This window comes from Caretta caretta, chromosome 20 (assembly GCF_965140235.1).
Source record: "Caretta caretta isolate rCarCar2 chromosome 20, rCarCar1.hap1, whole genome shotgun sequence".
Classification (NCBI taxonomy): domain Eukaryota; kingdom Metazoa; phylum Chordata; order Testudines; family Cheloniidae; genus Caretta; species Caretta caretta.
This window is the reverse complement of record NC_134225.1, coordinates 2,996,350-3,012,498: the sequence shown is the minus strand read 5'-3', so window position 1 is coordinate 3,012,498 and position 16,149 is coordinate 2,996,350. Positions and strand designations below refer to the sequence as shown.

Sequence of the window (16,149 nt, the reverse complement as noted above, 5' to 3'; positions counted from 1 at the left end):
TCTCTGGGGCCACGGGCGTGGCGGGTTCACACAGACTGGGCCGTCTCCTGGCAGGCAGAAATACACAGCCTGGCCCAGACACCGCCAGGGTCAATAACACACTGCAAAGGGCTGGGGGAGGCCGGCTCTGAGTGCTAGATGGATTGCAGTAACTCCCCGGGGGCCACCGTGCCAGCTGCCGCATTAGCCCCCGCTCAATCGAGCTAGCCAGTGCTGGTGCAGCTGAGCCTTGAACCCATTTATCCTCAGCGGGAGGCAGGGCAGCAGGAGTGTGCCCATCTTGCAGAGGGGTAAACTGAGGCACCGAGGGAGTCTGGGGCAGAACCGGGCGTTGTCCCCTGGTCTCTCGCGTTATTGCTGGGTGGCCATGCCTTCCTCGGTCCTGCAAAGCCATTCTGCCCTGGGGCCCATTCCAAGGGGCTTGGACATGCGGGCGTGGCTGGAAATCTGGGGCCCTTTGCCCCGCCCCAGCCCGCCATCCAGGAACCAGCTGGTTCCAGCCTCTGCAGCATCTAACCCCCTGAGCTCTTGGAGCACAGCTGCGGGGAGGGGAAAGGCGATCAGAAGGTGAGTGGGGGGAGTGTGTGTGTGGGGGGGGGGATGAAATTCCTCAGCATGGGGGGGCAGGGCAATTACCTGATAACCCCCATGGAGCACCAGGTTAACCTCCCCACCAAGCAGCGTAATGGGAGAACGGCCGAGGCGCCAGCGGGAACGTGTCTAGGGGCTGGAGCCGGGAGCGGGTGGAGGCAGGACGCCTGGGTTCTATTCCCGTATACATCCTCCTCCTTCCCCTTTGCCCTCCTGCAGGGGCTGAGAATGCCTTCGGGATGGCAGCTCACCCAGCCCAGCGGTTTGTATTGTCTCCAGCAGCTGAGGAAACTGAGGCCCAGAGAGGGGGTGGGGAGGCGATCGAGATTTCCCCGCCCACCCCCAAGGAGTCAGTGGCAGACCAGAGAGAAGAACCCTTGAGTCCTGAGTCCCAATCCTCCCTGCTCTAACCACTACACCCCACTGTCTGTATTTCCCTGTGTCTCCTCGCCGTTAAAGGCCTCGTTTCAATGCAGCCCTTGGCCCACCTTGACCGGTCCATCTCGATATCGGAGAGAGCGACCCCGGGGCCCTGGCTTGTGCCTCGTCTCGATCCTCTCGGCAGTGCCCAAGGGCCATTCACGCCCCAGCCAGCCAGCCAGCCAGCATCGCTGTACCAGCCTCCGCGAGATGGGCCGCCGCAAATGAAAGCCATAAACAACAATGGGTGGGGAGCCAGAAAGGCCCGGTCGCTCTCCGGGGCGATCTTCCCCCTGCAATTAGGGGAGGGGTGCATGTGGGGAAATGCTGATATTAATTAACTAGGCCTCCTCTGGCCGCGCTCGTCTTTAATTAACATCCTGCTGCTGCAGATGCTGCCCCGGCCGCGTGCCGAGCGCCTTCGCGGTGCGTGAGGCCCATTGTTCCCCGGGCCACCGGCGTGTTCTCCGGCGGCTAACCCCGAGTCGAGGGCCTGCTGGAGCGTGTGAGAAACGGCACGATCGGCCGGGGGGGGGGGGGGGGAGGGAATAAACAAACGGGCTGGGAGGTGAAGGGGGGACGCCGGGCAGTGAGGCACCCGGCGTTTGCCAGCTCCCCACGGTTGCCTTCTTGGTTTCGCCAGTTGTTCTGGGGGTGACTGGCGCTGGGGCAACAGACCCGTGCTAGCCCATTAGCCGTTGCACCCTGTCGGCGCTGTGCAGATTCCCTGTAATCCCCCCCCCCACCCCCGGTAGGAGCCGCTCTCCGTTCCCCGGCTGATCATCCTGCTGGCCCTTCTCTGCCCCCGGGCCCGGTTTGAGTTCCTTTGCCCGTAGCTGCCTGGGGTGGTGAAAAGCAATTGAGGGGGGGGCAGGAGGCATTGAAAATGCGGCTTAAAATCCCGCTGTTCCGCTCCCCACGGGCCCTGACCCTCTGGCGACCTCTCGACCAAACGAGAGCAGCCTCTGGCTTTCCCGGCTCCATAGATCTTGACTACGGGGCTGCCAAGCCCAAAAGCCTGGTCTAAGGCCTGGCCCCGAGGCCGCTACCGAGGTGTCTTGAGCATCAGGCCTGTGGCCTCTGGGACCTTTCCTGTGCTTTAAAGAAAGTCTCAACCCCCCCGGAGTCAGCAAATAAGAACGCCCCACGTTTTTGCGCCACGTCTCTGAGCATAAGAAGGACCCCGGGTGCTTCTGAGCCCCCCTCTGCTTTCGTTTTGCCGCCGCATGCTCCCACCATCCCCGGAGCCCAGGGAGTCAACTTTGGCTCTTCAGCTGAGAAAGTCGCATCGGTGTTTGGAACTTCCCGTTGCTAAAGAGAAACTTACCGTGCGCTTCATCGGCAAGGCAATTATGGTTGCTGGGTTACACGGGCTGGGAGTTTTAATTGTCTCCTCTAGGAAAACAGGAATAAAAGACAAAACCCTCAATTCGGTGGAGGCTCAGATTTCGTTCCGTTCTGTTCGGATGGAAGTGGGGGCGCTGCATTCGGCTCCTGGGATCTAGGGGGGGGCAGAGAGCAGCCCACAATATTCACTGTCTGGGTTAGCTTTGTCCCGTTCAGCTCTGGGAGATGGGGCCGCGTCCACCTCTGGAAATCAGTGGATGGATTTGCAGGCAGGGCGGGGTGTGACAGCAAAGGACATGGAGAGGGGAAAGGGAGAAGAGAGCCCTTGCGGGGAGTGTGGAAAACGGGAGGGGAAACCCCATTCTCGCGGTCTGCCTGTGCTGGGGTTGCCGTGAGCAGCTTTCCCCACCGGGCTCTTGGGACCTCCGCTGGTGCGACAGGTCGTAGCCGCCACCAGAAGGCATCGGCAGCTAGATCCTGCAGACATGCTGCCCGGTTAGTTGCGGTGCAGTTCTCTCCCGGCGCTGGCTCACAGCGGGAACGTTTCATCCACGGCCTGCGTTGAGAACAACGAGCTCGGGGCTCAGGGCGGCGGCCTGGCGGGATAGACCCACGCTTGCCAAAACATTGTTCTTGGCATGTGGCCAACGCAGCTGGGGCAGGCGGATGCGGCAGGGGACTCTCTCCCACCCAAAGTTGCTGCTTTCCTGTGTGCTTATCCAGTGCCCGCTTGGGGCTGGGAGGGACTCAAGGGGTTGAGATAGGAGCAGCCCTGGCTTGGCTTGTCCCAGAACAGACCTTCCCCCTTGGCGCTCCCTGAGAAGTGCCTCGACGCCCAGGGGGATGCTCTGGTCATTCTCTCTCTGGCCTCCAGCCCCAACCGACTCCGCTCACAAGCTGCCGGGGGCCCCCGACCCCACCTGGGAGCTGAGGAACCCAGCTGGGCGCCAAGAAGCTGCAACCGGAACACAGCTGAGGATCCAGCCTGTGGCCCCCGAGACACAGCGAGCTCCCGGGGCTGTGGGGACGTGGACCCGCCGGGCAGAGGCTCAGGGTGCAGAGATTCGGGTGAGCAGCCCACAGGGTGGGGGCAGTTGGCTTCAAGGCACCTTGAAAACGGGGGCGACGTAGCCCCAGGGGCTGCTCTAAGTTGCGGCCTGGGGGTCGCAGGGCACAGCGGGACGGGCTGCCCAGGGCCGTGTCCCCCATCCCTCTTTGCCTCTGCTCCTGGCAAGGCTTGTGGGGTGGGAGCGGGGCGGGGGGATCAGCACAGAGGCGGGGTGGGAGCAGAGACGCAGGCAGCTTCCCATCGAGCGGTGCCCAGAGCCAACAGAGGTCTGCAGGGGGGATGGATGGCCCACAGCCCTGGGCTCACGTTGCCCATTCCCGGTGGGGGTCAGATATGGGGACTCCCCCCCCCCCACCTCAGTGTCTGTTGAACAAACCGAGTCTCCCCAGTCCTGGCAACAGGGGACAAAAGGAGCGTTGACAGCCGCCCTTTCTCTCTCCTCCCCAGGGGTCGGCCCCATCCGGGAAGGGCCCAGCTGCTGCATCAAACCCCATAGCATCCCGTGGCCGCGGGGCGGCCTGCCTGCTCCCCTCACGTCTACACCAGTGGTCGGCCGGGGTGCTGGAACCATTTGTATAGTGGGGGGGCTGAGAGCCATTGAACTAAACTGTAAACCGTGGATATAATGGAAACCACTTCAAAGGGGGTGTGTGTGTGTGTGATGAGGCTGCATGTAATGTCTACATGTGTGATCTGTGCGCAGTGTGGATATGTGTGCAAGGGAGATGCTGGGGGATGTCATGGGGGGGGCCGCTGGTGTGTGTGCTGTGTGGTGGTTGTGTTGGGGTGTGACTGGCGTGTGTGTAATGTGCGCACGGATGACATGGTGTGTAACGTGTGGGGGGGCATACTGGGGGGGGCGGACTCGAGACCCCTCCCCCGCTGGGTCCCCCCATTGGTGGCTCTCCATGTCCCTCCCCAGCCTAGCCCCAGCCCCCCTATTAAACCCAGCTGAGCCGGCAGTGCGGGGCTGTTCATGACGGTGACTGGAGGCTGCTAATTCTGGCTGGGAGCACGGCAGCCCCTCTGCTCAGTGTCTGAGAGCAGCCCGGGAACGCAGCTGCCGCTCAGCGCTGCAGGGAGGGACCAGCCCCGGCACTGGCTAGGAGTCTGGGCAGGTAGGTGGCCATCCCTGGGCTGCGGGCGATGGGAGCGGGGTGGCAGGGCATTCTGGTGGCTTTTGGGTGGGATTCACTGGCTTTTTGTTTTGTTTTTTTCTTTTAAGACAAATCTTAGCTTGGAAAAAAATGAGACAGAGAAAGTTGGCGAAGCTGCTGAGAATGATCTGATCTGGGGAGCGAAAGCGACAAGGGGGGGAGATAGAAAAGGGTTCAAAATAGGGGCAAAGGTTAAAAGATCCGCTCAGCTTGGCGGGGTTCTTGGTTCCTTCGGGGGATCTCAGAACCACCGTTCAGTTGCTATGAAAAGAGCAGGGGCTTTGCGGTTGTCATGTGTGAGTGTGTGTTTGTGCATGCGTGTGAGTGAGTGTGTTTGCACGCGGGTGCGTCAGTGGAGCCGAGTTTGTGAGTGTGTGTGAATGTGAGCGAGTGTGTTTGCATGCGGGTGCATCAGTGGATCCGGGTTTGTGAGTGCGTGTGAACGTGAGCGAGTGTTTTTGCACGTGTGTGCGTCAGTGGATCCGGGTTTGTGAGTGCGTGTGAACGTGAGCGAGTGTGTTTGCACGTGTGTGCATCAGTGGATCCGGGTTTGTGAGTGCGTGTGAACGTGAGTGTGTTTGCACACGTGTGCGTCAGTGGATCTGGGTTTGTGAGTGCATGTGAACAGGAGCGAGTGTGTTTGCACGCGTGTGCGTCAGTGGATCCGGGTTTGTGAGTGCATGTGACCGTGAGCGAGTGTGTTTGCACGCGTGTGCGTCAGTGGATCCGGGTTTGTGAGTGCGTGTGAACGTGAGCTGGCGTGTGCACGATTGGATGGGTGGGCATTATCGTGCCTGGGCATATGTGTGTGACATCTAAGCGCTGTTTAATGATGTGTCTCCCCTCCCCGCAATAAAGGCAAACGGCCCCTTTCCCTCACACTCCTTCCTGGCTGCTTCCCTCTCTGCCAACCTCAAGCAAACTTTGCAAAAAGCAGCGGTGCCCTGGAGAGGCTGGCATGGGGCTAATGGGGGGCTGGTGCCTTCCTGACTCTCTGGCTCTGAGTTTCTTGTGTGAGTGTGTCTCATTAAGGGCTGAGAGATTTCCAAGGGTGAAGGTTTTGCCGCCCTTCCCATGGTGGCTTTGCTGGGTGACATGCAATGTGCACTTCAGTAAACAGACTTGATTAGCTGGCGGGGGGGGGGGGCATTAAATTTGGCTCCAGTGAGCTGATTAGCCCAGAGAATCGATATCAGTCCCAGCCGGGTGATGCCAACAGACAGGTGGTGACCGGCACCTCATCAGCAAAACCAAAGCCGAGCTCGTAAAATCCCATCAGCGGGAGAGGCATGTTCCCACTCTGAATGGCTGGCGGTAATTTTCTCCAGCTTCCGCTATTTCGCCTCTGCCTCGGTGCCAGGGAGGAGATTCCGCCAGGTTGAGAAGATAATTTCCCATGGGTTGCACAGGCCGAGAAAAGAGAGATGGGAAAGAAATAAGATTGGGTCACTGAGTTTCTCTGCTAGTCTCCGGCTTTTCCTCCAAATTCCCAGCACATTCTGTTCCTTAGCTTTAATGTCATTTGCTTCCTTTTCCCCCCCCTTCCAAAGTTGGGACTTTATTTTTCAGGCTCGTCAGGCAAAAACTGCTTAAAATCCAACCCAGATCCGTCCGAAATTCCAGGGAGGAGAAACGCCAGCCCTTGCCCTGGCTGGTGGGGCTGGCGGACAGATTGCACCGGGCGATCTGCAGTCGTACTCAAGTCAGAGTCCAGGAGCCAAGTGGTGAACTGGCAACAGGCTTGGAGAGAGGGCTGGGGAAGGGGGTTATTTGATGATTTCCCTACCTGGGTGGGGAGCTGCCTTAGGCATTAGGGCACTGGGTCTAGTGTGAGCCTCCCCGCACTAGTGAGAAGCACGCCTTGCACCGATCTTACTAATATCTACATGTTCGGTTTTAGCCCCTGGGTTTGCTCCCCCAAACTTCTCCTTCGCGCCCCCCCCCCCCAGTTGATTTGCCTTCTAGGGCTTGATTATGTAACACTCACTCCCATTTGCAAGCGTTTACACCACGAAGCGTGAGTAGAGGCTCTTCGCTCTTACGTTCCACGCTCGTGGATCTCCAAGCACTGTGCCAAGGCAGGTGAGTAGTGTGACCCCAATTGTACAGAGGGGGAAACCGAGGCACAGAGCGGGGGCCGTGACTTGTCCCGAGGCCAGCTGGCAGGCCAGTGGGGACTAGAACGCAGTCCCGCGTCCTTGCTGCTAATGCTAAGAATGAATCCGGCCTTGTTTTGGTCTGGAAATGCCTGTATCTTTTATTGGACCGCACCCACCTTGTCTCTCTCGTTCCTTAGATTGGCCATCACCCCCAGTCCCAGCCCTCGGGAGAGGAAAATGAAAAGCCCCCTGGTGCTGACGGTGCTGCTGTCCTTAGCGGCGGCCAAGCTGTGTCACGGCTACTGCGAAGGGACGGAGAAGCAACAGACGGCCAGCGGGATCCAGGCGAAGGTAGAAAGGGAGGGAGCGGGGCTGGCTGGGGTGCGAAGAGATCGGAGTCTACGTGGCTGGCCCCGGGGCAAAGGAACGCAAGACATGTTCTTGACTCACCTCCCACCCTGGCGCTGCGGGCCCATGGCCAAAAGGGGGATACAATTTGGTTTTGTGCCTGGGTTTTTGGCTTTCCCGGACAACTCTGCGTGGCGTTTTTACATTAGAAATTCAAGCTGTCTCCCCGCCAGGAAACTCTGTGGTGACTAGCGATCTAGCCGGATGGGGAGCATTAGTTAATCATGGGGCAAATCCAAACCATTTACATTCATGTCTGGGGAAAAAACATCCAGGCCAAAATTTTCCCAAGTGACCTGATCTCAGTTGGAGCCGGTACGTGCGCCAAACCCGAGTTATTGGGCTCAACCCAGGGGTAAATTGAGTGAAACTCTCAGGTCCGTGCTATACGGGAGGGTGGCCCAGCCAGTCCCTTGTGACCCTAAACGCCACCACAGTAACGACCCGCTGACTTCTGCCGGCCAGGGCATGTTTCTGATGAGCTGCCCGGCAGCTCTTTGGGAAGAGCCCTTCCCCCTTAATGGGTCCCCCCCACCATTTAACCCAACGAGGTGCTGGTAGCAGGCGACCCTGACTCGGCTCTGGCCGTGAGGGAGAACAGCAATTAGGGAGCGAGCGCCCGGCTGCTCTGCGGGTGACCTGGCTGGAGACAAAACCGCTGCTCTCGGGAGAGCGGCTGGGAGGTAAGTCCTGAGTTCCCTGGCCGTGCCCCCGTGGCCGGCGCTGCCCATCCCAGCCGCGATCCCACGCTCCTCTCCCGGCACAGCTCATCCTTGGTGGCCGAAGAGTCTTGTGTAGCCCCTGCTAAGGGAAGGGATCTCACCTGCCTGGGCTGGAACAAACGCGAGCAAGCGCCCCCGCCCTAGGATGGCTTGGGGGGCAGCCAAGCCCCTGGGCTTTGTTCACTCACTGGGGATCCAGAGGCCAGCCCCTGCCCCAGTCTTGGGGTCCCTAGGCACATGCTTAGGGCACAGACCTGGGCACCCCCCTTCTGAGTCCTGGAACCTGCTGTCCAGCTGCCCAGCCCCTCGGGGCGCATCCCCAACCCCTCAGACTCACCAGGACTCGAATACACCCCCACGCCCAGAGCTGTGCCCCGCTGGTGCCACACCCCTAGGTTACAGGGGGGGCTCTCTGGCGGGGGGCACGCAGGAGATGTGAAGCAGTCTGCCCGCGCGTGTGCACACACAGAGCAGGGCTCAGACCCTCCAGCGGGGGCAGCAGGATGGACAGATGGACACAGGGACACACACACAAACACACACACACACAAGCATGTGCCCGTTGACCCGTCCCTTGGGGGAGCGGCCGTGCTCCGGCAGACAGGGGGCTTCTCCCCACCCCACCACCTGCGTTCAGGCCCTGCTTTGTGCCCCCCGCCCATTTCCATCTCTGGTCTAGACTCACTGAGTCTGTGCTGGGCGAGTCTGCCTCAGTTTCCCTCAGTTCATGGCAGCCTGCTCCGTGCAGAGATCCCAATTCCTCTTTTCACCACCACTCACGACAGCCCTGCAGCCTCCAGGCCCTTGTTAATGATGATTCTTAGCTGGACGTGGGAGTTGGCCTGGCCTAGTAGCTAGGGAGTTCTGCTCATGTGGGAGATCTCCTCATGGACAGAGCTAGGCATTATTATTTGTTAACCTGTCTGCATTCCGGTAGCACCTGGGAGCCCTGGTCATGGACTGGGACCCCCGGCGCTAGGCGCTGTACAAACATGGGACAAGAAGACAGTCCTGGCCCCAGCGTGGTTCCACTCTAAGACGAGGGCCAGCAGGTGGCTACGGACCGACGGGAAAGCCCGAGGGACCAGTGAGACAAAAGTGCCTTGCCTGGCGTTGCTTGCACACTGGGCTCTCACATACCCAGAGGTGCCCAGCTCTGCCCTGCTGCAGCTCTGTGCCAGCTGGCTCCCTGGGCGTGGGCTCCTCGTATGTCCCCCAAGCAGGGCAGAGGCTTTTCAGTGGCTTTTGGGGAGGGCCCCTCCCCGGCTCGGGAATCGAGCAAGACGGGGACCTGGATGGACAGACGGACGGATGTGCTGGGTTGGCGCCTTCCCTGGCTGGAAGGGAGGCTGGGAGAAGGGCCACCCCCGTCCTGGAACGCCCCCTGCGCCAAGGCTCTGGCTGTGGGCCATTGGGGTTAGGCCGGCTCTGTGCCCCCTTTATGCCAGCTGCCAGAGTGATTGATGCTTCTGCCCCTCTGCCCTGGCAGCCTCTTAAACACCTGCCTTCCATTGGCTTCCAAGGGGACTTAGGCACCTAACTCCCTTAGGCTGCATCCCCACACACCAGGAGCACCTAAGGGTTGAGCAGGGTGAGGTAGATCATGAGCTTTGTCTCTGTCCACGGCGATGGGGAGCCGATGGCACAGAGGGCGACCGGCTGGCCCAATCTTAGGCACTGTCTCTTATATTCGCAACTATAACTCCCCCTCCTCGTGGGAAAAAAACGTATCCTGACTTTTCGCACTTGTGATCTGGTCACCCTTGGTGCGTGCAAATCCGTGGTGTGCAAAGGCGGGGGATTTGCTCCAGGCGGGGGCTCTGCGGAATGCAAATTGCTTTCCAACAGCCCCCCCTCAGCCCCCCCCACAACTGGAGCTTTGGGAAGCCCTTTGCTAAGATCCCCGGCCTCGGGCGGCTGCTTTCAGCAAATGGCCCCGAACTGCAGGGCCGCGCCAGGCCATTGGCAAGCGATTCTCTCTGGGTCGGTCGCTTCAGGACCATTTCCTCATTTTGTCTGGGGTGGGCTTTTGTTTGTTTCTTTCTTTCTCTCCGTAAATTGCTCCTCTCCCCGAGCAGCGGCTGGAACGAGACACAGACGAGGGCTGGCTCTTCTGATGGGCTCGGCAATAGGGAATGTCTCTGAGCGGTAGATTGCTGCCAGAAAAGCAGCTGAGATGATGAACCAGCTGGGGGGGGCGGACTCATGCTGGGGGTGGGTTAGCACTTGGCCTCCTAAGGGTTAAAGGCTCCCCCAAGCACGCCCCCCCTCCCCCCAATTTGCAGGGGAGTGAGGATTTTGCTGGCAAATCACCTGTTCCTCACAGGTACTTGACTCTCCTGCCAGCTTGGGGGGATAAGCCGGGGCCCCCGCTGAGCCCGCACTGAGCCCCGGAGGTCCCCCCTGCACATCCACCCCCACCCCAGCTCCGAGAGCAGATTTCTCAGGAGAGCTGCTGGTTGATTTCCCCCCCAGGAGGAAATCCCGCGTCAGGGAGGTTTCTGTAGGGTTGGCAGGGCCTGCTTTGTGGCCAGCCCCAGGAGTGCAGGGGTTAATGCTGGAGACACCCCCACCCTCGGGAGTCCGGCTGGTTAGGACATCAGTGAGATGAGTTAAATGCGAGCTCAGCCTAGAGACTCGGCTGCAGATGGACAGGAACAGTGGCCAGGGCTCAAGAAAATTTCAGGGCTGGGCTTGCCGGGGGCTGCGGGTTGGGATTGAGGGGCACCGGCAGGGCTGGAGGGGAGAGTCTGGGGCTGGGCTAGCCGGGGGCTGTGGGTTGGGATTGAGGGGCACCGGCAGGGCTGGAGGGGAGAGTCTGGGGCTGGGCTAGCCGGGGGCTGTGGGTTGGGATTGAGGGGCACCGGCAGGGCTGGAGGGGAGAGTCTGGGGCTGGGCCCACCCCCCACTCGGCCCGTCCCCCCCCACCCCCACCCCACAGCGCTGGGAACAGCTGTCAGGTTTCACGCTGGCTTGTCACTGCGATCAGGCGTCTCCTGCCAGGCCGAGGTTGGGGGCTGAGTGGCGTTTGATGCAAATGTGACGAAATCCCCATGGGGAAGATCCTGCTCCTGGAGCACTGGGCCGGCTGGGCCGGGGCGCCCACCCCCTCCTGCACATAATGGGGAGCCGGGGGGGCGGTTGGGAGCCGCCGCTGACGCCCCACAGTCGGCGACGCCCTGGCGCTGCCAAAATCTTGGAGGTATCCGGCCCCGGGAGCTCGGCTGCAGCATGGCAGGGCCAGCGCGGGGCGGGCAGAACTCCGGGTGGGGCTCAGGGCCGCAGGCGCCAGGGCTGGCAGGAGCCAGGGAGGGGAGGGAATCGGGGCCCGTGGTGCCGTCCCTCGTCCCTAGAGTTGGCTCTCCGCGCCCGCCTGGCCCCTCGGCCCCGCTGCGTTTGGGGCTCACGCCTGCCTCTCTCCCTGTCTTCCCCGCAGCCGAGCTCAGACCTCTACAAGCTGCCCACGGCCCTGCTCAGGAGACTCTACAATGGCCACCGGGTCTCCTACGAGGAACTGCTGCAGCTGGCGGGCAAGGACGATGCCCGTGAGTACCCGGCCCCACCCCCTGCCCTGAGAAAACTAACCGGGGGACGGAGGAGACTGGAAGGGGCCGGAGCGGGGAGCTGCTATCGGGCGGGGGATGGGGAGAAAGCAGTGAAAGCGGGAGGGGGGCGAGGTTGATTGCTGCCCCCCAGCACCACTGACCCCCCCCACTTCTCTCTTCCAGGTACCAAGATGCCCATCCCCCCTCAGAAACGTAAGTCCTGTTTTCCCTCCTTCTCTGGCACCGGGTTCTCTGCCCTATCCATCTGGGGGACGCCCTGGCCTCTCCCCACCCCCGCTCCACTCTGCGCTCCTGATCGACACAGCAATGAAGGCAGGCGACACTGTCACGAGCTGGAGTGTAGACAGGACCCGCCCTTGAAAGCCAGCCAAAGCCTCAGGCAGCCCCGGCTTCCCAGGGCCACAGTTAGGTCCCGTCTGCACTTGGCCCCGGGTTGGGCCCTGGAGCCTTGGGTCGGCCAGGGCAGTCCCTGCCCCAGAGCCCCACCCCCACACGTAGGAGTTTTGCTCCCGTGTGCCACCCTGTTTGGTTCCAACTGGCACCTCTGTTGCTGTGTGCCCAGCCAGAGGTCCTCTGCAAACGTCGAGCTCCGGCTGTGCCAATTGCTCGGGCCGGGCACACGGCAAGTCTGGGAGCTGGGCCTGAGGTGTCTCGAGGGGTGGGGGTGCAGGGGATCTGGACCCAGAAGGTGCTTTGGCAAAGGTGACCAGGATGAAAAGCCTCGGGTGGCGTCTCTTCCCTGCCCCGGCCTGCCGGGCTGACTCAGCCTGGGGCACCCACTCTGCTGACCCCCTTGTCTTTCTGCAGGGGACATGCACGACTTCTTTGTCGGCCTCATGGGCAAAAGGACCCCAGAGCCCGGTAGGTGGGGCCCGTGTCAGGCCATCTTGGGTGTGGGGGGTGGTTGTGCGGCGAGGCACCACCCGGCTGCCCCAGTCCCAGCGCATCCAGCTCTGGCCGCTGTCTCCCCACTCCGGTGACACCAGGGGGGCGGAACAGGTTGACCGTTCCAGGAGCGGGGATTCCTGCAGGGGCTGAGAAGTGGGTGGGGGCCGTCCCGGTTGGGCCTGGGAAGGAACTGACTGCTTCTCTGCCCCGCTGTTTAACCCTAGACGACCCCACAGACAGGAACAAGGAGACTTCCACTGGCTTCAGCGACCTCAAATATCCCCCAAATGCAGAATGAGGTGAGGGCAGTGGGGACCCGGTTCTGTTAGCTTCTCTTCCCGTGCGACACACGCGGGCTCACGCCCATACGCCCGCAGCTTGTGCGTGTGTCACTAGCCCAGGCGTGGTGCTCTGTCGTCCTTTTTCCTGGGGCCCGGCAAGGTTGAGAAAAGCAGCCCCCAGTCTCCCCGCAGCTCGGGCCTCTGGCAGGGGAAGCTGGGAGCGTGTTACCCGATCCGTGGGGGCCGCTTGCAAATGGCACTCAGATGAGAGGCTGGGCTACAGGCCAGCTGAATTGCCAGGTCCTTGCCACCCTGGGACTGCGAATCCTTCACCTCTTTCGAGTCCGGACACAGAGCTGCTGTGCCAGGCTCAGATGCAGGTGGCCAATGCCACCTGCTTCTGGGACAATGAGGGTGAGATCCTGGCATCACGGATTAGCCATCCTGGCTTCAGTGAGCTTTGCCAGTTTCACCCCAGAAGGTTTGGATGGCGAGTGGCGAAGGTCACCCCTCCAGCTGACCAATGAGTCCCATTGCTTTGATCCGGGAGTATTCAGCGTGTCATGGTGCCCCAAACCTCACTGGTGTGTGGGGGGTGCGCGTGTGTGGTGACCAACCTGCCTTTCTCTGTAGCGAGATGGGGGCGGGGGGTCCTGGCAGGTTTGGCATCACAAAGGGAAGGCTAAGGGATGACTTGATCACGGCCCAGGAATACCTCTATGGGAAACTAAAATCTGACGACCAAGGGCTCTTGGATCTAACAAACGAAGGCAAAGTGAGATCCAAGGGCGGGAAGTTGAAGCTAGACAGATTCTGACTGGAAACAAGGTGCACAATTTTAACGAGGCGGGTCGCTAACCACTGGAATTAAGGCAGGGCAGTTCTCTGGCCTGTGCTAGACAGGAGCAGCTGCAACTCCTTAAAAGTGTGGCGGGGGGGGCCCACTGGTGCCCAAAATGCGGCCCCACCCCCTTTCCACCTGATGCCCCACCCCCTTTCCCCAAGGCCCCGCCCCCACACTGCCCCAGCTCCCCGAGCCCCGCTTCCGCACCACTTCTTCCTCCCCCAAAACTCCATCCCCTGCTCACTCCTTTCTGCTCCCTTCCCCCATCGCTCGCCCTTATGGCTGGTAAAAAGTGATGGGGCCATGGCCCCCGGGCCCCCTGGAGTCAGACTAGGTGATCACAACGGTCCCTTCTGGCCCTGGAATTGAGAACATTTTTCTGTTGAGTCCTGGGCTCACGTTATGGGGACGGCTGCGAACTTGGGCTGGAGAAGGAGCCATTGCTTGGGGTTACAGCGGTCCCCTGTGTGGTATGAGTCCACAGGGCCTGCTCTGGGCTCCTGCACTTTCCCCACGTGGGCTTTTGTCTCTGGTCCTTTTACTGTTGTTCCCCAGTGGCCGATGGAAGTCCTACCTGTCCTGCACGTACCAACCCACCCTCCTGTTAGTCCTGTCCTGGGAGGGAACGTTAAAGTGGCCCCTGATTTCCGGCACTTCTGTTTTTGGGTGTCCAACTTGAAGCTTGGTATTTGCCTTCATACTACAGAGGGGCTGATCACCCCACCCCCCCATGGTCTCAACTCAGCCCTTTGGGACATCAGGTCCTGCTAATGCCTTCTGCTAAGGTGCTGTATTAGCCAGCCGTTGGGAAACGGGGTCCGTCTCCACTCAAGACGCCCCGTCCCTGCACACCAGGCCGGGAGCTGCCTACTCCAGGCTAGTTTCACTACCGCGGGAGCGGTTACCGCCGAGAAATGCGAGGTTTGCCAAACCGTCCCAAAGGGTCTCGCTTCGCCTCGCGCATTAGCCTTTAAATACCCATACGGGGCGGGGGGGGGGGTCAATTACAGATCGAAAATCCCATTGATGGTCCTGCGCTCGCTATCGCCCACTCGTGTGCTGAGCAGAGCCCTGACCCTGTGCGTGTTAGCACACAGCAGCCTGAGTAACGGGACATAAATAGCTGTAATCTCCCTAACTGGGTGATTACACGGCACTTATTCTGCAATTACAAATTCATTAGCTGGTGATTTGCATCCCGGCGACGGCTGGGTAATGAGACCAAGAGCTGGCGGGTTTCTCTTCGTGCCGAGCCTAAGCCTTAACGATAATTGCGGTGCAATTTTAGGAAATGGAGGAAAAGAGCAAATTTGTGAAAGGCGCTTTCCGTGCATGCAGATGAGTCTGGTACCACGGCTACACCCACTGTCTCCGGTCGCCAGGCCTTCCACTCCCGCCCTGGGCTGTGTCTTGGGGGCAGGGAGTTATTTGCACGTGTGCAATTTGTGTGTGATTGCACGTTATTGAAAGGTGGTTCATATATACCAAGATCAGGGAAAGGAGTGGGAGAGCTGGCTTCCAGGGGCAGGGAATGAGGCTAAAGCATCTAATCGACCTAACCAGGCTTTTCCAGCTCTCCCAAGACTGAGCCACCCCAGGGTGGAAGGAGCCAACGTGCCGCGGGTTTCCTCCTTCTTTCCTGCAGGTGCCCACGCTGGGGACAAGCAAAGCGCCCGCAGCGCCTCGAGAAATGGAGATGAAGCCGCTCGCCAAAGCCCGCCGTGCTCTCAACCGAACGGGAACCCTTCGCCATGTCGTGGAGAACTCTTCCCCCCTGCCCCATCTCGTCCCCACTGCCCCATTCCAGCCTGCGCCTCGTCCTAACGCTTGTGCTCACTGTTTGGAAATAGAGTAATGCCCCCGCCCCATGGTGCTTTCCCCGCCGTGTGCACCGGCCACAGACACCCCGGGCAGCCAGCAGAACCCCCTTTGTGGCGTAGGTTAAAACCACCCTTGACTAGTCAATAACACCATGATTTTTACCTATGAGCTGCCCTGTCTCTCAGCTTCTTTGCCTGATGCTTCCTAGGATTGTGTTGTTTGCTGGGCTCCAGTCATGTGTCCAGGGCCTCACCGTGCTGGGCGCTGTGCATTATATATTAGGTACATTACACTTGTGCCTGGTAATTCGCCAGGGCCCCACCGTGCTGGGCGCGGGACGGACACAGAATGAAAAGCCAATCCCTCCCCATGCCGCCGAACACTCCTTTGCAGAGGGAAATGTTCTCCATGTGGGAGAAGGGGTATTAAGGCTTGTGCTTCAGGGCTAATGCCGATTTCTAACTATAAAAGACCAGGTTTGTACTATGCAAGGCATCAGTGCAGTACAGGGGTCCTACGCCTTCCTCTCTAGCCTCTGGCACTGGTCACTGCCAGAGACAGGATACTGGGTGAGATGCTGATCCAGCCCAGCAATTCCTATGCTCCTCGGCACAGAGAGGGCAGGTGATTTGCCCAAGGTCCAGAGCTGGGAAGAGAATCCGGATGTCCTCACACCCAATCCTCTGCTTGAACCTCAAGCCTGGCCTTTCTCCCTTCTCGCATGCCGTTAGTAACGAGGCATCTTCCCTAGCTTCTTGCAATGTTGCCCATCCATTTGGTATCCCAGCCTCAGAGGTAACAACCCAAATATCCTGCCTGGTTGCTGTAGAGAGCCGGGTGGAACTTTTGCAATTAAACATTTTTTTCTTGTCAAAATCTGCTGTTGAAACTGTTTGGCAGAGAAGAAAAGGAGGACTTGTGGCACCTTAGAGACTA

The 16,149-nt window shown here is 60.1% G+C and overlaps 1 protein-coding gene across 1 annotated transcript; it reads left to right on the top strand.

Annotated features, from left to right (window-relative positions):
• Positions 1-4,378: 4,378 nt before the first annotated feature.
• Positions 4,379-15,381, top strand: TAC3 (tachykinin precursor 3). The gene is made up of 7 exons (XM_048832435.2): positions 4,379-4,545; positions 6,881-7,034; positions 11,250-11,358; positions 11,542-11,571; positions 12,187-12,240; positions 12,492-12,566; positions 15,038-15,381. Exons 2-6 carry the CDS (start codon positions 6,921-6,923, stop codon positions 12,563-12,565), a joined length of 381 nt encoding a protein of 126 aa, XP_048688392.2. The 5' UTR covers positions 4,379-4,545; positions 6,881-6,920; the 3' UTR covers position 12,566; positions 15,038-15,381.
• The last annotated feature ends 768 nt before the right edge of the window (positions 15,382-16,149 follow it).